The sequence below is a fragment of the Heloderma suspectum genome, chromosome 2, assembly GCF_057233095.1.
Source record: "Heloderma suspectum isolate Gila_16-S chromosome 2, 16-S_ref, whole genome shotgun sequence".
NCBI lineage: Eukaryota > Metazoa > Chordata > Lepidosauria > Squamata > Helodermatidae > Heloderma > Heloderma suspectum.
Window position 1 is genome coordinate 27,045,365 of NC_139459.1, and position 27,422 is coordinate 27,072,786.

The following is a 27,422-nucleotide window of genomic DNA, read 5'->3' on the forward strand; positions in this document are numbered from 1 at the left end:
AATTGCCAGCACAGGGGGCTCGATCTGTATCGGGGCCTTAGCATGGAGGGCACGGGGCTTTAACTGTTTGTCTCTTCCTGAAGTTCTGATCCAGATCCCAGCCCCTGCACCTCCAATTTGCATTGCAAAATTGGACCTTTTTTCCAGTGTAAATTGCAGGTGCGAGAGGCTTAATCTAATTGGGACCACAGTAAAGGTCAAAGGATGAATGCCCCCTCTACTCTGCCATGCTAGGCTCCTTACCCGGATTGGGTCCCCAGCACTGGCATTTTGTGTAGGTCTATATGGAGGGCAGTATGCACTATGCAGTAGTTTGGCCTTTAGTATCTCTGAACTGGCTGACAGATGGGAGCATGCCTGTTTGCCTATGGAGTCCTGATTTACTCGTGCATGCTATAAAACAGAGAGCAGAATACCAACATGGTAGAATGGACTGAACGACATTAGACTTCAGATGCAGCATCACATTTTTTGAGTGCTCCTGTGTTAAAAACTCCCCACAAACTGTGAACCAGCACAGCAGTCAAAAGGTTGTGCTAGTGCCTTTCTCCCCAATGTTCCAGTTTCTATTTGCACACTGGCGCTGATATGTAAGTATCCTGTATCCGCCACCTGTAGCGTGAAGTAGTATGGCCCATTCTACCATTGCAACTTCAAAGTTATAGCTTATGCACTTTACTGCTATGCTATAATGATGGTGCTGATAATTGATGCCAGAATGGAAAATTGATATGTGTTTTTCTTCAGTGTGTGCTTGGAAGCACACTGAAGGGTCTATTAAGAAGAGATCGGAAAACAACAAGGGAAGGCTAATCGCTCGGAAAGGTCAGATCCAAGCAGAGGTCAGCTTTGCCAGATCTGTATGTCAAAATTTCACCAGGCTATTTTGATGTTATGAAGAGTGATGCCTTTGGCCCAGAAGCAACTCCAGAAAGACTGCCTTGGGGAGTGAAAGAGTGGCGAATGCCATTATTAGGGGAGCAAGAATTTAATGTAACCTTCTCGTGCCCTCCAGATGTGGTGGACTACAGCTCCCATTATGCTAGCTGGGGATGATGAGGGTTATAGTTAAATACACCTTGAGGGTACCAGGTTGGGAAAAGCTTAATCCATGCCATATCAGACCTTATTATAGTGCAACTGAAAGGTGGGGAGAGTAAATCAGGGAGCAGAAAATATCTTGGGGAATACCCACTATACCTCACTACCCCTTGGAGTCATCCCTGCTTTGGCCCTACTTGGTTTTTAAAGATACAAACCAGGAAAAAGTAACATTGAAATCAACATTCAAAACTGCTTGAAATATGTATCACATTTTAAATCTGGAACTGGAATTATTACTACTACTACTACAACAAGATTTTTAAAAACCCTTAATCATGTTTTTATTTTCAGACACTTAACCATATCTTTGGAAATATACTTTATTAGCTTAATTCTCATGCTAACTATCCTCTTATTCCTGTAGAATTCTGATGCAAGTTTCTTCAATCCTGAGAGCTTTGAATATGTCCACATCCATAAGGTGGATAGCATTCAGTCCAAACAAGAAATCGGCCGCTTTCAGCCATCTCCGCTTCCTTGGGATGCTGATGTTCCGGAGGAGGTTGGGACTGGGCCAGAACAAAAGAACAATCTGAAACATATCAATCATGGCTGGTTGAAGCTGCCTCTGGCCTATGAAGGAATGTGGCCAGCTGAGATGCTGAATAGGCATTTGGGCAGAAGTACCCCTACTCCTGATGGTAAAAGATTCATCAGTGCCAACCAGTATGATGACAACAGCACTGGTGGTCAGCGTGGCTGTAGTGATGTTCTTGGCAATGGTTCCACTTCATTGCTGGATCCCACCATCCTCTCTGGATTAGAGGCAGATCCTTGTCACCAAGCATACACCGAAAGTGAGACTAGGATGTCGAATATAGAAGAAGCCTATGTCACAATGGCAAGCTTTTTTGGAAGCAAAGGAAACTAGCAATGCCCGTGCATGGCAAGATGGAGCCCTACAATGAGACAATGACATGAGCCTCTCTTATCCCATGTCCACTTACTTTGGGCCTGTCTGAATTCTGGAGATTGCTGCTCTGCTTTTAACTCATGTGTGCCAAAGGAAGATTCTGCTTTTTACATAATGGTAGCAATATTGGAAGAACCACTGCCTGCCTCTAAGCAATTAAGGGGAAAATAACTATAGATTGGGTAGTATCTGAAAAGCCCACATTTTACAGTTCTGCCTAGTTTAGTGTGTATTTTTATCTTTTGCCGTAAGGTCAAGTCGTCTGCTGCTGTGTATCATGGAGTTGTGTACTACTGCAAACAATATTTCTTTCCAAGCAGTGCAACATAAATGCATAGGAAAGAACAGTTTCTTGCAATGGAGCTTTAAGGTTTGTTTAAAATAACAAGATAAGGGATCTCTAGGTCAGCTGCAATGTAGAATCAGTACAAAACACCAAACTGTTTACAGGCATTTCAACAAATAGACCAGGTTGCAGAGGTGGCTTGCATCAGATTCTGTGGCATCCGTTGGGTGTATATCCGCCTCAATTGTCTTCTGTACAAAATCCGAAAGATACAGGAGTTGCACTAGAGCACATTCATTCAAATGGGGCTTCGATGGGAGAAGTTGTCAATCATTTCTACATGCTGAATTTCCTTATCTTTGATACTAGAATCCAGTTCTCAAGCGATCCCATAAAAGAGTTTCTGATGCTGAATATATCAGCACTATTCCAAATAATTTTATCATGCTGGAACTAGAGATGCTGGAGAATTTCGTTCAGCAAACCAACTTAACTCACACTTCCTGGACTAATGTGTGGATCAGATCACAGTTTTCCTTCATACTGTATAGTTCTTCAAATGTTGCATTTCAAATCTTGGTCCAAAAATGCGTACAAAAATGTGCATTTTAGGGGCAATCCATACACAAATGCTTATTTCAGGGGGAAATGCATTGAGTTTAAATGCAAATTTTGTGCAATGTTTTAAAAAAAATGCAGAAAATGGGACAGAATAGACTTATGATCGAACAAGCATTTTATACTTATCGGTTAGTGTGGCTGTCAGTTCTTTGGCTGTTGCTGTAGGAACAGTTAAAACTTGAATTTTACCATGTATTGCTGCTCAGTCTTCCACATGGCTTCCTCAAAAACTCATTCAAGAATTAAGTGATACTACTTTACTTCACTGTCATGCACTCACATTCTCAAGCAAAACGCATTCTTATATCACACGTGTAGCCTTTTCAGAGCCAAACTAAATGTTCTCCTAATCATGCATAGTGAAGCTATACGTGATAGTTTTACTTAGTCCTGTGTAAGTGTGCACAGCCCTGATTTGGATCAGGACCATGGTGCTCCAGCAGCCATGGTGCCTGTCCCCCCCCACCTCAAATTACACACGCACTCACACCCTGGGGGTGGGGTGGGGGGAGAAGAAGACTCCACTGACTGTAATGGACATGTTTTTCTTTTTTATATACTGTCCCCCAAAGGGGGGAGGAACGAATCCCAAGAAAAAAAATGGATGGGGGAAAAGTTTTAAAAATCCTCCCAGAGTGCCATACTCCCAATCAGAATCGGGGCTGCATGTGCTTACTCACAAAACTGTCATGCATAGCTACACAATGCGTGGTTAGGGGAATGTTTAGTTTGGCCCTCATATAGTATTGTTTAGCTTTTAATTATTTCATCTGGTGGATTTTTATGTGATGTGTTCATGTTTTTCATATAAATGTAGTAAGCCTCTTTGAATCAGGGATGAAGTAGCATACCAGTGTTTAAATAAATAATCATTTTATATATTAAAAACAACAACTCATGGCTTCAGTGTTAGCCAGTAGCTACAATTTTAATTCACATATATTTAAGATTTACTAATGAATGCCAGCAGCAGTTCTCTTCTCCTCACTTCCATACAAGGCAGCAAATTATCCCTCATAATTGTTTGCTGGCACAGGAATTTGTATTGGGCTATAAAAATCTGTATAAATCCAGCTACTTTGCCTTAACTAGTCTATGAACCTGATCTTAAATTTAAAAGTATATTTGTGAAGTAAATGGTCACAAGAGGTCTGAACAGGTAAAACACGGAAAGGTGCTCTCTCTCTCTGTCTAGCAAGGAATCCTATTCGTCTTTACTTCAGTTGCCAATATTCTTAAGGTAGAACATCATGTTACATCAGCAATCTCTATTGGTTGTACTCAGTGTTGGCTTTGCCTTGCAGAAAGCACCTCTGTTCATGTAAGTGGGAGAACCAAATTTTTGCTGTTCTCCCCACCTACTTCAGCCCTCCAAACCATACCCCATATAGTCCCAGAGAGTTCCCTAACCCTCCAGAGCTGCTTTTTGAAGGAGATCTGAGGTAGGAGTAGGTAGGAGGGACAAAAAGTGGGTGTCTTGCACAGTGCCAGCTCCAGGTTTTTGAAGGCCCTTCAGCAAGACATCCTCAGTGGGGCCCCTCCCTCAGTGAGTCTACCTTCTCACCCCTATTGTCACCAGCTCCTTTGCTCCCCATCCTCTTTCTAATCATTGCTACCACTTGCTTGCTTGGCAGGTAGAGAGACAGTGAGCAAATAGGCAGTGGCATCTACTGCTCCTCCTTCTGACCACCATAGTTGCCTGGGCCAGAGCAAGAGGCAGGTGAACAAGCAGGCTGCAGTGATGAAGATGAGGACCAACTCTAGAGGGCTCTGGGGAGTGGGCCCTTGGTAGGTGCCCAATCATGCCTACCTTTGACACCTGCCCTGGTCCCACACCTTGCTTAAGAGGAAGTGCTTTCTGCTAAATAGAAACCCTTCTGCCTGAAAATACTTAGGATGTACTTAACCCTTCCCACACCCACCACTTTTACTCCTGTAACCCCTCCCCCAAAGTTATTTTCCCCCAGCCCAGTCTTATGACTGAACTCAGAGCTTTTCTAGAGGAGAGGAATAGGGCAAAATAGGTGGGGTTGGGTGGGGGAACAGCTGTGAGGGGTAACCGACAGGTGCAGGAAGGGTTAAGCACCCTGATTTGACCAGCACTTCTCCCCTGAAAATGCCTCCCATCCCTTATTTGCATTACATACATTGGGTACTTACACAAGTAATGTACAGTTCTGCCCTGAGATTAGTCTTGCTAAAACAACAGGCACAATTATAACAGCAACATTTTTTTTCTTCTAAGTTACTACAATGAGTGCTGCATGGAATATAATCACACTCTCCTGTATGTCGGGCTTAGGAGAGAAGGAGGAGGAGGGAGGGAGAAAGAGGAGGAGGACTTTTTTTTCTACCATCAGATTTTCCAAGCATTTTTCATCATCACGATGAAATAGACATCGGTGTCGATTGAAGCGCTGACGCCTGCATAATAATTCATGAATTCATCTGGTGTAACCTAAAGTGGAGAAGTGTGAAAGAGAAAAAAGTATAGGCCCATTTATCTTGTATGAAATACATATTACTACTTGGAAGAAATCGGGGAAGGAAATCGCTACCATGGAACATATCATATTTTCAATTTTCAGAAGGATCCTACCTGAGAAGGGACAATGAAGTCATGTTATCTCACTTACATTAGAAACTCCAAAAATCTTAACATATGAGAGGAAGTTTCCCTATACGGCATTATTAAGCCCTTTCTACCCTCCCATCTCCACCCAAGAACATTTTATGAGGGGCACCCAGTCACCCTTCCCCAATCTGATGCCCTCAAGATGTTTTGGACAACTCCCAGCATTCTTGAGCATTGGCCATGCTGGCTGAGGCTAATGGGAGCTGAAGTCTGAACCATCTAGAGAGCACCAGGTTGGGGAAGGCTACCTTAAGTAAAAGGCCCAGTGAGCAATCCAGTTGCACTGTTCCTCCTTAGGAGTCTGGGAAACAGGCTACTCTTGCCAGGAGCATTGAGGAACACATAATGAGGAAAACATTTAACTTCTGTAAACCACCCAGACAGCTTTGGCTATGGGGTGGTATAGAGATGATGATGATGACAGACACAGGTGAAAAACATTATATTGGAAGGCAAAATCCAAATGGGTTTTGCAAGTAAGACCTGCCAACGCAATACTAAAGTCCTTCCAACTCCTGCTCTCAGCTTTGTTCTGCAAAACCCTCATGGAGCTTGCATTCCATTTTGACAATCCAGGACACAATCCAATCAAAGTTCAGTCTTTTTCATTCAACTGATGTTAATGGCACAATTATGCACAGCGCATACTTTTTGCTAAAATAAGTATTATCTTGAAATACGGGTTTATCCATGAATACCTATGCATTCACTATGTATTCAAAGAGGAACTTGTTTTTGTTAAACACAAATAAATGTTTTCAGCTAACCCTATGGAAATTGTGGCCCTGGGGAGGGAAAGGGACAGATGGATCAGTATAAGAGAGGTGACCTCTTGTCTTCGATGTAAATAATGGCACATGCCCAAGGGCCAGCCAGTAGGGGGATGGAGAGAAGCAGGCCCCATCAAACACCACTGAGATCCCCTCCCATGGACGCAGCAGTCACTGTGTACATGTGCAGTTTGAATGCTATCTCCTATAGCATTTTGTCTTTCATTATTCCTGGCTCAGCATGATTGTCTCATTTTTTAATCTTGAATATTACAGTGGAGCACCTTTCTGTCAGTGTGTGCTGTTTCACTTACCTGTCCATCTTTATCATAGGGCGAATCAAAGTTATCTAGAAAAGTCCTAAAAACTTGCTCTTCCGTCCATTCTCCATTCTGGTACTTGGGGTGATGTTTTACATTGTAGACTCCTTGGAGATCTTCAATGGTGACAATACCATCCCCGGTCTTGTCTAACTTCCGGAAGGCTTGCATAATGACTTCTTTCCTTGCATTAGACATAGGAGGCTTAAAAAAGAGGAGTGAAGACATGAGATTAGCACCTGCTGTTCAGCACTGCCTTCATATCTAACCAATACTATTACTGCTATAATTTAGGGTACGTCCAGATGGAGCTTTTATTATGTAATTGTGCTGCCACATGCACAGAATTTCACAAGGTGGTCCAGATTATGGTGTCATTATTATGTCATTGTCCTGCATCACACAAACAACTTTACAATGTGGTCCAGATGATGGTGTCTTCAATTTGTAACCCTCTTGTGTTTTCCCACTGCTTCCTTGATCTTTTTTCTTATCAGAAAAAAATCCATTAAGGAGGAAAAGACAAAATAGCTGCACAATGCCTTTTGATTAGTAGAGCTAGGGCCCTTCCATCTGGAAACACCCCTGACATTTCTTAATGGCAAATGTATCCTAGATGGGCTATGTTTCCATTTAACACTTTCACAGCACTAATGATGTGAACATGGTTGGTTCCCCAAAAGGAAGACTGTGGAAGTCATTCCATTATAGTATTGTGGACAAGACAGCCAATGTATTGTAGTGGATACAATGGCAGACTTAAACCAGAGAGGCTTGGGCTCAGCTCACTCTTCAGCTATCCAGCTTATTGAGTGGCATTAGGCTACACTCTCTCTGCTGTCTGGAGGATATGCAGTGCACCACATTGAGCTCCTTGGAGGAAGGGCAGGATGCAATGTGATAAATGAATAATAAGGAGGATAGGAATGCTAGCTTGTCATTGAAAGGTCTATGAATTGTCTGTTCATACAATCAGAGGGGTAGTTGTGTTAGTTTGTGGCAGGAAGGACAAAGACATCTTGTGATACTTAAAGACTCAGAAATATATTATGTCATAAAAGTTTGCAATGAGGTGGACTCTAGTCCACAAAAGCGTATGCCATAATAAATGTATTATTCTTTAAGGTGCTTCAAGAGTCTATTTTTTTCATAGCATCAGGAGCCATTGCATTTCCCGCACACCCACCGGATAATCCCCCACCTTTACAACCTATTTGACAGACACACTGGCCAGTGAATAAAAAGCTGATTTTGTAATCTGTCTTGCCTCTCCCATTATACTTCAGGTAGTCTTAGGGTAAAATCCTATTGGGATAGGTGGCTGCCTCTGAACTCGGAGGCAACTGCCTATCAATGCAGGGCAGGAGAAGTGCAGAGGGGATCACATCACATCCGCGCTTCAGCCACCCTGCATTCGCGGCTAGACAGCCGATTTCAGCTGTCTAGCCACGGGCAGTCAGAGAATAGGAAGCGGCAGCTGGATGACACGTAGGGTGTGTCGTACAAGATTTCCGACTTCCCCACCCTGGCACACCCCCAGGAATGCCCCGTTTTCACTACTCTGCGCTCCTCTTCCTAGTGTGGAGTGCGGGGCCAATCCGTGCTGCCTATGAGGCAGCGCAGAAGGGGGTGAGGGTCGGTTCTCAGGGAACCGAACTATCCTATGGCCGTCTAGCTGCTGACTAGGGGCCAAAGGATTGCGCCCTTAATGCATTTTTTTTAATATTCAACATGCAGTGTATACATTAATTTAATCAAGTATACATTTGTCTTTTTTAACCCCGTCCCCCCCAATTTTTAAATGTTGAAAAATGTCTTCACAGAGGAGGGGAGAATTGGGTTAATAATATCACTGGTGTGCACAACAAACATGCAGAAAGTTTCCCCTGACCATGTTCTGGGGGAGAGGGCTGTAAGTATGACTCGTATGTGGTGAGCACCCTTCCAGAGCAGTTTGGCTGAAGGAATTCAGTATGTCTGGTGCACTCAAAACTGACTCCAGTAGACAGGACTGGCATCAGCACATGGCATACTCGGGCAAGTGCTAGGGCCCATGTGATCCAGCAGGACCCACTCAAGTTGACACTGCTCCTGTCTGAGCCTCCGCTGCCATCAGGTTCCCACGTGTCACGTTCCTTCGTCCTCCCCCTTTGCAATCAACACACTCCAGGATACCAGGCTTCAGGTTCATTACTTTATTAGTTAAGGACCAGGTTCCTTACAAATGCAAATTCTAGGAAACTGTCAGGCTACAAAGGAAACAGCTACTCCACACAATTACAAATATCAATTAGAGAAGTTGCCAGCAGTTTGAACAAGAACATCTTGGCCAGACTAGCTTAGGAGGGATGCCCCCCCTTATGGTGGCTCCCTCCTATGCAGGCTTTCACACATAGCCAACCCGTTGGAGCATCTGAGCTCCGCCTCTGATTTATCCCACTTTGCTCTGCAACAGATCCTAGCATCCCTCAGGTCACACCCCTCATTCTCCTCCTCCCCTGAAATCTGGGTTCTCATGGAGGAGGAAAGATGGGGAGCCTTCAGGCTGAGCCATCTGTGCGCCAAGGTCTTGGGAAGAAGGCTCGCCATCTCTGAGCTCACTAGGGAGGGAGCCTCCCCCTGTTCTGGCTGTTCCTATTCTGAATCTGAGCTGCTAGATACCTCCACACACTCATATTCATTTATTCTTGCAATGCTGCTGCTACTGCCTGCAGCCACTTAGAGCCACCAGTCCCCCACTCCTCCCCGTGGACAGGTGTACCCAGCAGTGCCAGTGCTTTGGGGAGTGTACCAGGCAGCCGCCATTTTATATTTCCCAAATATTACTGACCAGAGAGCTTTGGCTATTGGATGGTATAGAAAGGTAATGAAATAGGAATGAATGAATGAATGAATGAATGAGTAAATAAATAAAATGCTCGCTTGTCACTGAAAGATCTATGACTTGTGCAATGCCTTGGCATCAGGCATTGCATTTTGGCAGATATAACATCGCAGCTACCTGGTGCTCATCTCAGCTCCCTTCCTTCCCCAAAGCACTAGCAGTGCCAGGAAAGCCCTCCAGGAGCAGGGAAGGAGGAGTAGCTAAAAGCTGCAGGGCCGTTGCACAGTGTAAGTGGCAAAGGGTGCTGGCAGCGATGCCAGGCAAGAGCCCAATCAGCATATGGAGGATTTCCTCTCCCCAGCTTTGCCACCACCTATGGAGTAACTGCTCCTTCACTGGGCAATCCCACCTATGGGATTTCTGATTAATAGCAAATGCTTATATTTCTGGGCTGAAGACACTCTCCGCCACTATAGCTCAGAGTTCCACAAGCTGACCCTTTTCCGTTGCCACCAATTCTGTTAGAATACTTCAACACATCCTAGTAGCCTGGCATATGAGGCTTAGGCATGAGATGGACACCAACACTAGAGACAAGATGAAGTGTTAAATGAGTTAATTTATTAAAGGAATATTTTACACATAAGGGAATACTAATATTTACTTTGGGGTTTTCAGAAGGCTGCTTAGTGACCATTCTTAAGCACTGAAGGAACACTGTTGCTGCTACAAGCCTCTTATTGACTTCTTCTACCTCAAGCCAAATTCCCTAAACCTCCACCTCAGCCAAATACATTCACAACCAGGCCCAGCTCTTGGGGACAGTCTTCCTCTAACTTCCAGAGCTCCTCCTATTGTATTTCTGGCTGCTTGGACAGTATAACTGGGTTGTGATGCTTGCTTGCTTGTGTAACCTTCTCCTGTCAAGATTTGAAGGCCGCCTCCTGGCATAACACAGCCACTGGACCTTCACCAGCCATGTAAGGTTATCCCACAGAGAAGGAACAGCTTAATAATATCCAGGATTAGGCAGTTCAGTTTCTCCTCAGCTTTCTCCAGTCCTTCTATAACCCCACAAACCAACCAGCAGCAGACCTTCTCCCCCAAGTAGGGATGTACGAAAGTTCCGCCACGGATCTTGGGGAGGCCGAATGCCAGCGCATTCGGCCCCCCGAAATCGGTGGTGGAACGGCCTGCCCCCCCCCGGGACGGGACTTACCTCGGGTGGATCTTCCTGGCAGCTGCCGCTGCTGCCATTTCCAGTTAAAAAAACACAACGTGATAGGCTATGTAAGGATTTACGTAGCCTATCACGGCTAGATTTTAAAAAAACACTGTGATAAATGTTTACGTAGCCTATCACGGCTGACTTAAAAAAACAAACAAACAAAAACGCGCGTACGCAAATGGTGCGCCATGGCCGCCATTTGCGTCCCTTATTTTGGCACGTCTTAGTCTACATAAACATTTACGTAGACTAAGACGGCGAAAATAATGGGAACGCAAATAGCGTAGTTGCTACGCAATTTGCGTTCCCCTTATTTTCGCTGTCTTAGTCTACATAAATGTTTACGTAGACTAAGATGTGCCAAAATAAGGAATGCAAATGGTGGCGGCCATGGCCGCCGCCATTTGCGTACGTGCGTTTTTTTTTAAAAGTCAGCCGTGATAGGCTAAATAAACATTTACGTAGCCTATCACGGCTGACTGCAGGGACGCAAACGGCGACAGCTACGGCTGCCGCCGTTTGCATCCCTGCTAGCCAGCGGCCGGATGTCCGGCTGCTGGCGGAGCTGGCCGGCGACTCCGCAGAATTGCTGCGGAGCACAGCCGGCCGGCCAGGATTCCGGGGGGGGAGGAATGGAGCACCTCCCTCCCCCATCCAGGATTCCAGAGGGAGGGACACAGCGCCTCCCCCCCCACCATCAGCATAATCCACGAAAGGTAAGTGATTTTCGTACATCCCTACCCCCAAGCTTGATACCAGCCCTGCCAATAGAACTTACCATTACATGAACTTCAATCAATCCTCAGATTATCTGAATTAATTGTACGCCTTCCACATAGCCCCAAGTCCTGGCTATCCAAAAATGTTTAGCAATCCAGCTGCAGACTGGATAAGGTTTGGTTTGAATACACAAGGCTATGCACATGTCACAGGCTCGATTGCTCCCTCCACCTCATAGGGAAGCTGCTTTGGGAACTTTGTTGTAGTTTGGGATATACGTTTATAAATAATTAGGGAGCAATCCTATGCTGATTGTCGGGGCCTCTGACCCCGGGGGCGATTACCTATCCAGGGCAGGGCGGGAGGAGTGGTGAGGAGCAGATCTTCTCCTCACTCCCCGCCCTGCTTTCATGGCTAGACAGCTGATTTTGGCTGACTAGCTGCAGGACCTTGGAGTGTGGGGAGTGGTGGCTGGACAACACATAGGTTGTGTCATACCGACATTTCCGACCGCCCCGCCCCAGTGTGCCACCAGGAACACCCCGTTTTCGCCACTCCATGCTGCTCTTACGAGCGCAGAGTGCGGGAGTGGGTGGGGGTTGGTTCTCCAGGAACCAACCTATCCTATGGCTTTCTAGCTGCTCACTAGCGGCCATAGGATTGCACCCTAAATGAACCAACAAATACCCCCCCATTATATTAAAAAAGAAAAGGGCAAAGGATAGCCATGTTGACTATAATCCATATTAGTATAATATTTTTATTAGGCCAACCAAAAGATCACAAAAAAGAGATTTCCAGATCTTTTCATGAGGCATGATGTTACAAAAAGTAGGATGGGGAAATAGGTGGAGGAAAAATATCTGACGATGTGGATGTCACTGTGACTTTACCATCAAGGCAGATTTTTTGCCTCCCCTATTCCCCACTACCTGCTTTTTGTAACGTCTTAGCTCATGAAGAGATCTGGAGATCTCGAACACTTACCCATTTTTTGGTGATCTTTTGGTTGGCCTAATACTGATTTTGCCATTATGTTAAGTATAGATTTATAAATCAGTCTTTAAAGGAAAATTTTAACCCAAAGTGATACCTTCCTGTAATTCTTTCATATTTTTTTATGATGGTGAGCTCACACAAGACCATTCTCTCATGTTCTCTTTTACATTTGCATTAAACAACCCAGAGTTAATTATTGGGTTAACTTTGGATTGTTTAACCATAAATAACCAAGAGTTTCTGAGCTCAGATATTTCAAAAATTGACATCTGTTAACTGGAAACAGGAATGGCATGTGCACAGCTTGTGCATTCTGCTCCTCCTACAATTCCTGTGTTAAACAACCCTAGGAACTGCTCAGCGTGACATGCCAACTGGATTGGTGGCACATATTTCTCTGAGTAAACATGCAAAGGATTACACTGTGGAAAACGCATCTTGTATTTCCTGTGACTATTTATTTTCACCACACGAGGGAGCTTTTTATGAACCAACAGCCACAGAAGAATGACAGGAAAATGGGATGTTGTTGTAGCTGTCTTTCCCAGATGGAATATATTATATATAGTTCATAAGCTTATATGGTTGTTTTGTGAGTGGCATGGGTTGCTGCTCACTTTGATAAAACTATGTTTGTCAAAGTGAAGACCCTTTTATAGTATCAGCTCTTGAATGGTGACATAACATTACCAATATTATGTCACTATGCCATGGGGAAGCATTTTGGTTGGGTTTAAAAAAAAAAAAAGCTTACTCTTAATGTTAAGAGAAATTCATCGAAGTCTATTGTTCCACTCCCGTCTTTATCAAAGATTTTGAAAATCTGTTCAGCCTCTTCTCTGTCGATCAACACAGCATAGTCATTGAGGCCTTTCAAGAACTCTTTGAAATCAAGAGTCTTGCTGTTGTCATCATCCATGATGCGGAAGACCCTAAAGAAAAGAAGGGCGACTGTGAAGAAAAGAGTAATAAGATCATAGAGAGAGGGGAAAGGGGGTGACAATGATATACAGAATTTATGATGAAGATGTTTAAGAAATTAAAAAAACCACGCTCATTTATCAGATATGTCAGGAAACCTGCTGTAGAACAGCTCCCATTTCAAGAATTCACATGCAGATTTTACTTGAGCTCCATTTCCAGATTTTGCAAATGAAATTTGCAGCTTCAAGTCCTATAGTCCCTGAATATTTTTATACTTCAATTTTTATGTTGTCTCCTGGGTTCAGGGCAGATTACTGCATTTATTGCAAAAGGTGCAGAAAAGGGCAACTAAAATGATCATGGGGTTACAGCAACTCCTCTATGAGGAAAGGTTACAATATTGGAGATTGTTTAGCTTTTAAAAAGGCAAGTAAAGGGAAACATGATAGAGATTTACAAAATTATGTGGAGGTGTGGAGAAAGTGGATAGGGTGACATTTTTCTCCATCTCTCATAATACTAGAACCCAAGATCATCAAATGAATCTGATTGGTGGAAGATTCAGGACACATGAAGGGAAGTGGTGCTTCACACAGCACATAAACCTCGGAATTTGCTACCACAAAATGAACTGATAGCCACCAGTTTGGATGCCTTTAAAAGGGGATTAGACAAATTCAGGGAGGATAAGGCTATCAGTAGCTACTAGTCATGATGGCTATATGCTACTTCCAGTGTCAGAGGCAGTATGCCTATGTACACCAGTTTATTTATTTATTTTATTTCATTTCTATGCTGCCCAATAGCCAAAGCTCTCTGGGCGGTTCACAAAAATTAAAAACAAACAACACACAATAAAACAATTTAAAATATATAGAACATTAAAACCACAATATAACAAATACAACCACAATAAAACCTAGCAGCAGTGCAGGAGTTTAAAATACAGATTTAAAACAGCAAAGATAAAAATTTAGAAAGCTAAAATGCTAAAATGCCTGGGAGACTACAAAGGTCTTCACCTGGCGCCGAAAGGAATACAATGTAGATGCCAGGCGAACCTCACAAGGGAGCTCATTCCAGAGCCAGGGTGCCACAGCAGTTGCTAGGGAACTTGGGCAGGAGGGTGCTATTGCACTCATCCCCCTTGTGTGTTTCCAGAGGCAGCTTTTTGGCCACTGTGTGGATGGTATGCCAGACACAGCGTGGCCTTTCTTATGTTCTTATTACAAAAACAAATATCCCCCCATCCCACCCCACCCCGACCTCTTTCTCCACCTGAACACACTCTCAGTACTGACAGACTCACAGGACAAAGCCATCTTTAACTGGTGAGTAGGTGCATGTGAATAAGTGTGATTATTCAACAGGAGCACAAATCAGGGACTGGATTAGGGGAGCAATAAACTGAATAATAAATCAAGACAAGATGGAGATGCTGTGGGTTGGTAATAAAATTGGACTGGGAGGAGGGGGTGTTCAGCCACTGGGTGGGCCTACACTCCACCTAAAAAAACAAATCTCAAAACACCTTTCACCAGCCATGGCTGGTGTACCAAGTGTGACTCCTCCTTGACAGAGATAGCTTGGATGGCGTTATCCACGCACCAGTGGCATCTCATTTAGACTATTGTGATGTGATCTACGAGGGGCTGCTCTTGAAGACTGCTCAGAAATGCAGTTAGTGCAGAATGCACCAGTACGTAACTTGGCCTGATCATACAGTGCTCATTACACCGATTTTGGAACAGCTACATCAGCTATCCATCCATTTCCAAGCATAATTCAAAATGCTAGTTTTAACCTATCAAGTTCTAAATGGCTTGGGGCCAGGGTACCTACCTACCTATCTAACTATCTATGTATTAATTATATTTATATCCGCCTTTTTTCCTCCAAGGAACTCAAGGCGGCGTACATAATCCCCCTCCTCCTCCATTTTATCCTCACAACAACAACCCTGTGAGGTAGGTTGGGCTGAGAGTCTGTGACTGGCCCAAAGTCACCCAGTGAGCTTCCATGGCCAAGTGGAGACTAGAACCCGGATCTCCCGACGCCCAGTCCAGCACTCTAGCCTCTCTTCCATGAATTTGCTCAGCACAACTCTGAAGGTCAGCTTCAGGGACCCTGCGCCTCACTAGCTGAAGGAAGGCAGGAGGTGACAAGAAATTACCTCTTCAGTTGTAGCGCCTCATCAGTGGAATTCCCTTGCCAGAAAGGTTCACCAGGCCCTGTTTCTATTTCCTTTTTGGTGCCAAGAAAAAGAGAATTGCCCAGGCCTTTTCTTTCTTTTTTTACTGTTGTGTTCATTTGTAATTGCCTGTCGTGCTTATAATGTGTTTATTGATCGTCTTGTATTTATATTATCTTTATTGTATTTTTATTATGTTTTCCTTTGGAAGCCATTTTGAGAGTCATGGCTGAAGACTGGTGAAGTGGCTAGAGTGTTGGACTGGGAGTTGGGAGATCTGGGTTCTAGTCCCCACTCGGCCATGGAAGCTCACTGGGTGACTTTGGGACAGTCACAGACTCGCAGCCCAACCTACCTCACAGGGGTGATGTTGTTGTGAGGATAAAATGGAGAGGAGGAGGATCATGTATGCCGCCTTGGATTCCTTAAGGAGGAAAAAAGGTGGGCTATAAATGTAAAAATAAACAAACAAACATATGTATTTTATTATGAAGTAACCACAACCAATATTCTCAAAAATGGGCTGCCTTTTAAAATAACTCGAATATATCCTATAGAAGACCATTGTTCTTCCCTCCCCCCAACTGCAATCTAAAAATGATGCTACCCCTCCCCACATTGGAGTTTAGGGCCATCCTAATATTTATTTATTTATTCATTCATTCATTCATTTTGTAATCCATTGATTAAAAGTAAGCTCTTCCAAGCACTCTTACTTTTGTTTTATGCCTGTTTACAATTACATAAGTTTATGAGCTGTGAAGTGAGTTCAGGTGTAATGAGGCCCTTTCAGCCTGTCACAAGCTCAAATAAGTATATTTTTTCTGAGTTGAGGAAGGCAGGCTCATATCTGAGGAATCCTTGAAACACGGCAAGGACACGGAAGTATCTATTGCAATTTTCAAGTGATGCTGGATGCCCTTCAGTAATCCCCAGGTCTACAGAAAGTCACGGGCTGGTTTAATGGTTTACCTCATGAAGTCATTTTACCTGGCGAGGCCTTTGATGCCTGCAGAGCCCCTTGACAGGCACTGAAGCCGAAGTTTCTCGACTGGATCTGTGGTTTTGGCCAGGTTTCTTTTGGCCTGGATTGCCATCTCCCGGTCGTGTCTCGCTGTGCCAGGCATCTAGGAGAAGAAATTAGTTCAGCAATGTTAAGGAGCTGATAAGGGACTCATGGGCAAAGCTTACAAAATATGTTCCTTCCTGGTAGGGAGAAAAATGCTCCATGCCTGCCAACATTTGAAAAAAGCCCAAACCCGTAGATTTAGGTCATATTACACTACAGATTTTTAAATGGGTTAATACACATTTCCTGTCTCCCCCAAGAACCCCTAGGAACAGTCGTTCTGTAAGGATGGCTTTGTGCACTACAGTTGCCAGCTTACCAGAAAAAAAAACTGGTCTGGTAATTGCACTTGAGCCTTTAAGAGCAGCTTGATCTGCAGAAATTGACAGATTAATATTTTAATCAATGGCATGGAGATTTATTTATTTATGTATTTCATTTCTATATCACCCAATAGTCAAAGCTCTCTGGGCAGTTCATAAGCACAAGACCGATAAAGCCTTACACGGCTCGGGACCACAGTACCTGACAGAACGCCTCTCCTGGCATGAACTGACCCCGTACACTATGCTCTGCATCTAAAGCCCTTCTCTGGGAGCCTCCTCTGAGGGAGAGGGCGGCAACAAAGGAGAGGGCCTTATTGGTGGTAGCCCCCCATTTATGGAATAATCTTCTTGACGAGGCCTGCCTGGCGCCAACATTGTCATCATTTCGGTGCCAGGTTAAAACTACCCTCTTCTCTCAGGCATTTGGCAGCATATAAGGAGTCTCTTTGATTGTCTCTGGCTGATTATTTAAATTGTTTTAGATATAAGTTGCTGTTGTGTGTTCTATTTCTTCTGTGTCATTACGTGAATGGTTTTATACTTTATGTAACGTATTTTAATGTGTTTTTTTATTTTTGTGAACCGCCCAGAGAGCTTTGGCTATGGGCGGTATAGAAATATAATAAATGAAATGAAATTAAGATAAACATTAATGTCTGCTGATCAAATTGCTGTTAAAAGCATAAGAGCAGGGGCTGCCAAAAATGTTGGCAACCCTGTTCATAGGAAAGAGTCCCCTTAACTAGTATATCCATATAAGATCCTGAGAGGACTTTTGCAGTAGGAATTTAAAAAATGAGTAAGTAAAATACAATGAACAAATGGGTAAATATTGAATGAATTAATGCAGAGACGTGATACATGAGTCAGACAACTGAAAAAAAGATTCAAGCATGAGATTCAACCACTCTTCCCAGAATGTAAAATTTACATAGAATGTAGTCTTCCATACAGGGCTGAGAAAAGGTGCACCAGCTAAAATTCCTTTTTCTACAGGAAGCACTATTGCACACTAGATGAGCTGTCCTACAAATTGTAGTGTAACTGTAGTGTTAGGTGAAAAGGTGTGCAGCCAGATCCTATACATGTTTACTTGTGTGGAAAATAACTAAGGCAAGGCCATGTTGATCGGCTTCTTTGTGCCACTGTGGCAGATTCCTCAAAAGCCCTGTTGTCTTTGTTTCTTCTGTCCTGAAGAAGAAACTGTTAGGACAGTAGAGATAAGTTATCTTGCTTCCACAGCAACTCACCCCACGCCTATGAATCGTCATCCTTGCAAAAAGTTACAGGGCTCTGAGAAAAGGGGCTGGGAGTGATGGTCCAGTAAAAGTTTAATTGATAATGAGCAGACATGCGCACTAGGCTTGGCTGATGTCACTTATTTAGCCACATTATGATTATAAATGTAACTGGTGAGTGTTGATCTGGGCTGCCTCTGGGTTGACAGAGCTGCCTTTGTTGTACATGAATAAACTCGAGTTGAATCTTACCCACGCATCCAGAGCTTAATTGGAGGGCAGCTGGGCACGGACCTCCAAGTCCAATTTGGACTTTTACCACACTTGGAAGTAATCCCATCCTTCCTATTTTCACTGAAGCTTACTCCCATTATATGCAGAAGTGCAGCCACAGAGACCAATCCTATGGCCCCTAGACAGTGTCTGGGGTGCCAAAGGATGCCACAGATCTCCACCTCTGTGCCTGTAATCAGAGCTACGCATGAGGAAGAGGAGATCCAGTTGTGGATCTTCCCTCCCGACTCCCAGCTGCCACAGAAAACATATCTTATGAGAGGGAGAAAAGAGGGCATGCTGGAGGGAGGGGAGAGGCTGGCATACCACCCAGAGAGCTTTGGCTATGGGGCGTATAGAAATGTAATAAATAATTATAAAATAATATGCAGGATCCTATGGCCTCTCCAGTCCCCTCCCTGCTCACTGACAGGCCCATCTATCTGCTTTTAGCTATTTAAATGGAGGAACAGAAATTACCTCTGTCTTTCTCTTGCCCTGCCTGGCTCTTGCTGGCAGGGCATAGGATAGGTGAAGGGCTCCAAACTTGGAGCCCTCTGTGTATCGACAGTGCAACCCATAGGACTGTGCTCTAAATCAGGGGTCCCCAACCCCTGGGCCACGGACTGATCCCGGTCCGTGGCCTGTTAGGAACCGGGCCGCAGTAGGGGTGTGCAAAACCCCCTTACCTTGGGTCTACGGGGGGGGGGAGGCGATCCATCCCCCCTCCCCCCTGGAATCCTCACCGGCCCTGGCTGGCTCCGCTCCGCAGTAAGTCCGCAGAGCTGCAGGCCAGCTCCGGCCGCTGGCGGACTTCTGGCCGGTGGGGCGCAAATGGTGTCCGCATAGCGGACGCCATTTGCATCCCTGTTCTTCAAGTAATAGGCTACATAAATCTTTACGTAGCCTATTACTGCAACAAACAGGGACGCAAATGGCGCACACCCCTACTACGCGGATGCCATTTGCGTCCCAGCGGCCAGATGTCCGCCAGCAAAACCATCCCCCCATGATCCGTGGAAAAACTGCCTACCACGAGACCAGTCCCTGGTGCCAAAAAGGTTGGGGACCGCTGCTCTAAATGGTTTACCTGACTGGGGTCTCCAACACGGTGCCCGTGGGCACCAATGTTCCTGCAGACACTTTTCTTGGCGCTTGCCAGGCTCCTGGTCCCTCCTGATTTTTATTCTATTTCTTAAGATTTGTTTTTATTTAAAAACAAAAACACAAAAAAACCCCGAGAGGCTGCCTTGCTGCAAAGTGCTGCCTCCAGCGCCATTTTATTTGGGTCCAAGTAAGCAGTTTTGTGTCTTGGAGCTCTGTCTTGTACTTACATTCTTGGCAAGTTACTTTCCTTTAAGTTACTTTCACCAGTTTGCCTTATGGAAAATGAGTGTTTTGTGACTGACTGACAGCCATTTTGTGAGAGTACCCATGACATTCTCTCACAATTCCAAATATGCCCACTGACCCAAAAAAGATGGGGACTCACTATGCGAATCTCTTATGTTGCTATGGGGAGGGGGCAGAGGAGTATTCTAACCCCCCCGGGGGGGCATTTAGTCCAATAGACCTACTACATAGACAATGCCTAACAGTAAACAAGTTCCACCTAAACTTCTTGCACTTTGTTCAGGACAGTATTCTATATTACATATACCGTCGAACTGTCAAAACATGTTCAACATGAAACATCAAGCTACCTACTGTATATCTGATGTCTTATCACACAAAAATATAGGCAGATATAAGCAGTACATCGATATGGTCATTATACTATATGATGAACTATATGAACCATGCAGAGAGCTTCAGCTACTGGGTGGTATAGAAATGTAACAAAATGAATGAATGAATGAATGAATGAATAAACAAATTATCTATTATATGCAAATCTTATAAAGCAATTGACAAGAATATTTTCACTACTGACGTTACTGCTTCGTCCTCTTCCTCATTGGTAAGAATTGTTAATGCACTCGTGCAGTTGCTACCATGGCAATGCTTCCAAACCACTGTACAAACAAGACCATAAAGTTGTCATGTACATCATCAACTGCAAGTTTCGTTGACTGTGATTTGGCAAATGCAAAAAATTGTCTTTAGTAATTTCTCTGGCGCTGGTTCTTTTTTGTGGCTATTGGATGAAGATATCCATGCAAATGTTGCCATCTCTATTGTCCTGGTAACATGTTGTAAACTCCAGGTGTTTTCCATAGCAAATACTGGAAATGAACCCCGTACAGGTGGTACAAAGAAATATCAACAGCTGGATGGAGACAAGCAATGTTAAGCTCTCTGTAGACAGTTTCTTAATGTTCTTAATGTACTTCACTGCATACTGAGTGGCTCACAATCCATAGGGCTTGTTGGCGTCCATCATCCGCCCTCCCCCAAGTACCAGCCTTCCTTGGCTTTTTGATGATTGCACAAGCATTTGTTCTATGAACATATCTGTCCATACTCGGCCCATATTCTGATGCCTTAATGTGAAATTGCTTTCCTGGAATTCTTTGTCTACTTCTAGTTACTTGTCTTTATGTTCTGTCATTTGCTGAATATATAGTCTGGCATACTTGGTGTAACTGTTGTGTCCAGCTGAATATATAGTCTGGCATACTTGGTGTAACTGTTGTGTCCAGCTCTTAAAAAATGAAAGCATTAGTTCAACACTCTGCAAATGTAATTTCCAGTTTGCAGGCATTTCTGCCCATATAAATGCCTTTGCTATGGCCATTTCTCATGATTGGTCACTCACAGAAGTTTGTGGGTCCTATACATGACGTCATCCTCCTCCAGGGCACCTCTCACTCTTTGCAAGCTTTATCGTGCTGTTTTCCTTGATGACGAAAGTCCGGCATTTTTGCTCCTCCCGCAATTTACCGCTTAAACTCTAAGGGCTTCATTACACAAGGCTAAAAATCCTGCAGTTTACCTGGGGCTTCTGCTTCTGGAATCTTTGTGGAATTAGATCACGTCCTTTCCACATGGCTTCTCAAAAAAAACCTCTAAACTTGTCAGTAAGTCCTATGTGTTTCATTACAAAGCCACTAGGTAGCGCTGTTGTTTTATTTGCAATAAAGAGGCTTTAAACAGTATACCCCGATTTACCTCGACTCCATGGTGTGAGGAAGGGAAACGCTGGACTTTCTTCACCATGAAAAACAATGCAATAGCGCTCACAAAGGGCAAGAGGTGCCCTGGAGGAAGACTGCATCGAGTACAGGACCCACAGACTTCTGTGAGTAACCAATCTCAATAGCAAGATAAAAGCCCCAAGTGAAGGAGCCTGAGGTGTACTGAAGTCATCATGGCAGATTATTGCAAATAATACAACAGCACCTTCTAGTGGCTTAATAATGAAACATACCAATCTTGCTGAGGAAAAAAAAGAAGGAAAAATCCACATGGAAAGGACCCAATCTAATCCTGCGAGGAATCTGGAAGCAGAAGGCCCACGAAAGTTGTGAGATTTTTGCCTGGTGTGGAAATGCTCTATATCAACCATGTGAAAGTATATAGTCCAAAGGTATACCGTTCTTCTACTCTTTCTCAGAGTTTCTTTAGTTCCTTTAGTGGATAAGGTTTGTAGAACTATTGAAGAATTTATCTGCTCAGCTGGTGTTTCTTTAGTAATGGATTTCTCAAAAGGTAAGGAGAGTTCCTTGATTACTGGGTTGTCAATCTCCATTGCTTCACCGGATTCAGGGATCAGTTCTTTGTTCTCTTTAATGGTCCTTGCTGTGGTGCGTTTATCGAAGTCTGAGGGTGAACTCAATATGTGCTCTCTACTGGTTCCCACCTCTGGAATACTGCAGTGTACATTCACTATAAGTGGAGCATTTGCTGCTGTTGATACTAGTAAGTGGCCATGGACAGCATGTGACTATACTTTCCCTGTCATTATATCATCCACGGCATTACCCACACAGACCAACTCCAGGATTTCCTTAAGACCAGATCTACTCATCAGATTCCCAATCGCTCTCAAATATGATATCAAAAGATGGAATCCTCCAAGACATATAATAATCTTATTAAACTCTGTAAGACGGGAACTTACTACCTGAATTGCTTTCATCCACAGACTCTGATTAAAAGGAACTGCAGGCATATCCATCTCTGTGATTCTGTACATAGGGCTGCTAGCATGGTGTACGTGCAACTGAGACTAGTTACATTAAATCAATCAGTTGGACGAACAACATCAAAGACACATCTGGCTAAGGGGCTGCATACACAGTCTGCATGTGCCCTAACCATTACTGAGAGACCTGGCTGTCTTTGCAATCTATCTGTGACCCAAGGCAGCAGGACCAGACCCCCCATGAGTCAGGGTGAATCCTCTGCCTCAGACAGCAAAACAGCACATGGTGTGTTCCCTTGCCAGGAGCCACCACTGTCACTGCCTTGCTCCAGCAGTGCAAATGCTCCAGAAAGCCCCGCTGGCCACTTTCCCACTGTGGCATATGAATAAATGTGAAAAATAGGTAGCATCAGGAAAACGGCCTTTCCCCAGGAAGAAAGCGCTATATTTTTATTTTTGGCCTTTAAACAGATTGACATTCTCAAAAAAGGATAGGCTGTTTTGGGTGGAATTAGCTTATGGTCCTCTTCTTCATCTACTGGATGATTAGTGTTATTTGTCACATCACTCCCTACTATTTGTTCTTAGAACTGCTTTAGCTTTTCCTCTGTCAATGTATCAGCAACTAACCATGCCTTACTGTCTGCTATGCTGCATTGACTGGTTGTCCCTAGGAAAGATATCTAATCCTATTTGGGTCAGTTCTTCCTCAGTAGATGTAAAGTCTTCTTCTAGCCTGGTTCTCTGTTGCAGGCTTGGAAGGCCTGGCCTTGCATTGCCTTTCCCCCTCATCCATCCCATTTCTTTTATTTCAGCCTGGTTTAACTTCCATTCTTCCTTCTCCTCTGCGTGTTTTAGTTGTTAGCTGTTCAAGTTCAGTTATCAATATAGCGAAAGACTGGTTTAAATGAAAGTGTGCATTGGATATGAATTTAGCTGTCTGGTTAGACACAGACCCCAGTGTGTGCTGAGGCCAAAACAAGAAGTTGGGGGAGGTCCTCCAGCTCCTTATTCAGATTCCCTTGTGTTAAATAATCCAGAATATAAGTGTGTTTGTGTAGCATTACAGTCCCAACATTCCATTTCTTTAAAAGGTTGTGCTTATCACAATTCAAGAATATATGCAAAACATTGTACCTGCTCTGTTATTACACCTTCAGCCAGCAGTGAAATGCAGGCAACTCTTTCAAAACATCTTATTAATGAATTATTAGAAAGGGTTTTGCAACCATCTGATAGTATCAGTCCAAAAGGTCATTGTCCAAAACTGGAATTTCAACCTTCCCTAGAGAGGAAATACGAACACTTGCCAAAACTATACTGCAATTACATTAGATATTAAATGAAGTACATATTTTTGCTCTCTATGTAGCAACTCTTACACTTGGAAACCTGGGGAAAGGGTGTTGTACATCTTATAAAAAGTGGGGGTTGGACTCGATGGCCTTGTAGGCCCCTTCCAACCCTACTATTCCATGATTCTATGATTCTATGAATACCCCCCATTGTTTATATATAGCTTATCAGCATTATTTCTTTGCTACCCAATAACCAAGTTATCGGGCAGCATATAGTAACAATACAAATGTTAATATACAATTATAAGCCGCAAGAGCAAGAATGTATAATGCATCATTAAAAATTCCAGCAGCAGAGAAAAACCCAACAATTTCAAACTCTCAAGCAACATAAACAATATTTTTAAAACAATGTTAAATGTTTTGTATTATTGTATTTTTATTAAATGCATTGTTTTATATTATGTTGTGGTTTTAAATTGTTGTGAGCTGCTCTGAATCATGCATGAGCACTAGAAGGGCAGGATATAAATGTCTATATAAATAAAATAAATAATAAACCCTCCAGGGTCTCAAGCAAAGATACTTCCCCATCACCTTCTACCTGTACTCTACCACTGACTATAATGCCTCCTCCACAACTACCACCCTGCCCCAAGTTCCTTCCACGATCCATTTGTTGGCCTTTGGGGTGTCACAGATTCTTTGTCGGCTTCGCTGCAATGGACCAACAGTATAGTCCTATACCTGCCTACTCAGAAGTAAGCCCCATTGAGTTACTCCCATATAGGTGGGTGAAATATTGCAACCTTACTCCCAGGTTAAGTACATATAGGATTGAAGGCTAAATAGCCATGAAAGCTTTTTAAGGCTAATTTCCTGGAAATTTTCAAAAGTGGTAGGAAGGATGATTGATGTTGCTTCTATTTTTTGATGTTGTACCCTAGCCAATAGCAACTTAGAGTGCAATCTTATGGATATTTAGGCAGAAAAAAGTCCTACAGCTCCCAGCATTCCCCAGCCAGAATACTGGGAGTTGTCGGACTTTTTTCTGTCTAAACATCCATAGGATTGCGCCCTTAGAGAGTATATTGTAGAGCCTAACCACTGATGAAGGAGTTCCAGGATGTGTGACGAAAATATACATGTGGCCTCCAGGTCTCTGTAGAATAAAGTGGTTGCTAAACATACAAAAGTCAGCCATTTCTGTTTTAGTTTTGGGTGTAGATGCAAGGAGCTGCAAGAGAAAAATTATTTGTAAATAGGCCCTTGAAAACTACAATTTTTCATGCCACCATTCAAACCACATTGACTTCAGTTATTTGTCCCCAACATCTGTAATTCATAGAATAATTGCCACTGAACATGGAGGGTCCATTCAGCTATCAAGGCTAATAAGAGTTGATAGACCCTCTGTTTAACCCTTTAAAGCCATACAGTTAGTGGACATGACCAATCTTGTGGCGGTGAATTCCATGGGTTAGACCCAGCATCCACTTTCTGCAGGAGGAAGGGCTCTGCTTGCAGATCCCTCCCTCTGATTGGGGGGATCTCCCTCCCAACACCGCAGCTCAGCCCATCCAGCAGGATCTGCTGACCCTCTGTTTATAATATTTGGGGGCGGGGAAGCTGGAGGGTTGCCTTGGGAACCCTCTATTTCTGCCACCCTGGTTGCTCACACTTAAGTCTGGATCCAACTCCATAAGTTAATCAAAGATGAAGAAATAAGCAGCTGCCTCTAACAGGGCACAAGCATGCGCTAGCTCTTCGCTCTTTATGCATAATGCTCTCATCCTGAAAATGGCAACAGTGTTACAAATAAGGTCTCCCACTGACGATCACTGTCTTCTGCCTTTAAATAATTGTTTTAAGTCTCATCCCATTGATTTGGGAGCAACATTTCACCCTAAAAACTGCATTAATAATCCCAGATCAGCAGGGTATCCAGTTATGATCCAAATGAACAGAACCAGATTTAACTTCCCCTGCCTTGAACTCTGCAGTTAGGTGCATGATACACCGGCCACATAGATAGCTGTTGCCAGAAAGCCAAACTGTTTTGGTGCAAAAACCATGTGGGAAGCTTTTTAGTCTGAAGCAGCTTCCCACTTTGCTGCAGCCATTTTCATTATACAGTTTCTCTTTTTGCAGGTGATTGCACTGGCAAGGTGAATATCTCCATAGTCGTGTGCAATCCCCTTCAGACAAACTCCTTCCTATGTGGTGCTGCACAACCAGTGGACTATGAATCTATCCTAACTCTGCAGTCGGACTAACAGCCCCTACCCCACAGATGTCAAGTAATATTTAGGGCAGCCTTCCTCAATTTGCTGCCCTCCAGAAGTTTTACACTACAACTCCCAGGATTTTTGACCATTGGCCAAGCTGGTTAGAGCTGCTGGGAGTTGAAGTCCAAAACATCTGGAGGACATCAGGGTGGGGAAGGCTGATTTAGACCTATGGACAGCCAGGATGAAAACCTCTCCTGCGTTTGTTTTTCTCCTGAAAGTATGATTGATCTTAAATGAAGAAGCAGGGATGGGCAAGGGAGAAAAGGGTTTATGTACATATAATATTATTGTGTACGTTCTTCTGTTTATGCATTTGTTTTCAAAACCCTGTCATAGATCCCCCTGACCTCATGATCCTGCTGTTTTATGCTGCTGATTTGATTGATGAACTGTTATTTTGGTTTTGTTTTGGTATTTTATTGTGTTTTTATCCAATTGTATTTTAATCTATTGTTCCCCTTCGTAACAAAAAAGCAGGATACCAACAAACATTTATAATAATTTGATTATGGTCATCAGAAGCAAATGTGCTCATAAACTACAAATGCAACATGAGCAAGCCCCAATCAACCCAGATTTGTTTTCTCCCATTAACAAGGAAGGACTTATATTGGCACAACAAGTGTATGCTATTGTTCCCAGAGGTTTTACTGTGAATAAGTCACAATGCAGACAGTTTTTGGCCACCAAGAGCATACACTACTGACTTACCAACAATTTTCTAAATGCACTAACTTTTAAAATAGGCATTGCCTTTAAATGTAAAGCAAAGAAGGTGAATGATGTTGACATAAAGATAGCCTCCCCGAGCCAAGTGATAAAAGAATGAGAATAAAAACCCTTTACCTTTAATCTGTTACCTGTTGCTTCTACCTGAAACTACGGACGCTCTCTTGTACAGTTTGGGGAAAGTGGGCCTGTCTCTTTCCTGCATCTCCTCCCGCCCCTTGGCCCGCACCTCCCTCCTCTGATTGGGTTGCTTGTGGTAATTCGTGCGGACCCATGAAAAGCAGTGAAGGCTGACTGGAAGACTTCAGTGTCTGTCCATCTCAGATTTCTTGTTTACATATCGCTACCCTGCCTGGAGTTTACCACCTTGTTTCCAAGGAGATGTAGGTTGCTGTGAAAGGCCCAGCGAAACCTGCCAGGGATTTGATTGTTTCAGCGGCTTGTGATGCTCTTTCGAGCCCTCTTCCTTCACTTAGGATTTGAAGCACAGAGGTGAAGACCTAACAGAACAGAAACCCTCATGAATTACTTACAAAATCATTTTCGGTACAAGGGCAGGCATTTTAGCATTTCAGT

At 43.6% G+C, this 27,422-nt stretch overlaps 2 protein-coding genes across 4 annotated transcripts in view; one reads left to right on the top strand and one right to left on the bottom strand.

The window, feature by feature from the left end:
• The window catches only part of IL7R (interleukin 7 receptor), a 32,419-nt gene extending 28,423 nt beyond the window's left edge, over positions 1-3,996 (top strand). The window contains exon 8 of one of the 2 annotated variants that reach the window (XM_084833045.1): positions 1,469-3,842. In XM_084833045.1, coding sequence (XP_084689171.1) covers positions 1,469-1,975 — 507 coding nt within the window. In that variant the 3' untranslated portion in view covers positions 1,976-3,842. Of the gene's footprint in view, positions 1-1,468 lie in introns of both variants that reach the window. The other variant, XM_084833044.1, reaches the window with a different exon arrangement.
• On the bottom strand, positions 3,479-27,016 carry CAPSL (calcyphosine like). Of its 2 annotated transcripts, XR_014787573.1 has the most exons (6): positions 26,964-27,016; positions 16,526-16,662; positions 13,175-13,352; positions 6,644-6,853; positions 4,798-5,382; positions 3,479-4,237 (listed from the first exon to the last, which is right to left on the bottom strand). XR_014787573.1 is itself a non-coding variant. In XM_084833046.1 (5 exons), the coding sequence occupies exons 2-5, from the start codon at positions 16,660-16,662 to the stop codon at positions 5,281-5,283; spliced, it is 627 nt and encodes a 208-aa protein (XP_084689172.1). In that variant the 5' UTR covers positions 26,964-27,016; the 3' UTR covers positions 3,479-5,280. The 2 variants fall into 2 exon arrangements, 1 of the variants encoding a protein (XP_084689172.1); XM_084833046.1 differs by having other exon boundaries at positions 3,479-5,382.
• Between the last annotated feature and the right edge of the window lie 406 nt (positions 27,017-27,422).

Coding starts and splice junctions, on each gene's coding strand:
- CAPSL (XM_084833046.1), bottom strand. CDS start 16,662: ATGCCTGGCACAGCGAGACACGACCGGGAGATGGCAATCCAGGCCAAA. Junction 13,353..16,525: donor GGCATCAAAGGCCTCGCCAG/GTAAAATGACTT, acceptor TCTTTTCTTTAG/GGTCTTCCGCATCATGGATG. Junction 5,383..6,643: donor CCTATGATAAAGATGGACAG/GTAAGTGAAACA, acceptor TCTCCACTTTAG/GTTACACCAGATGAATTCAT.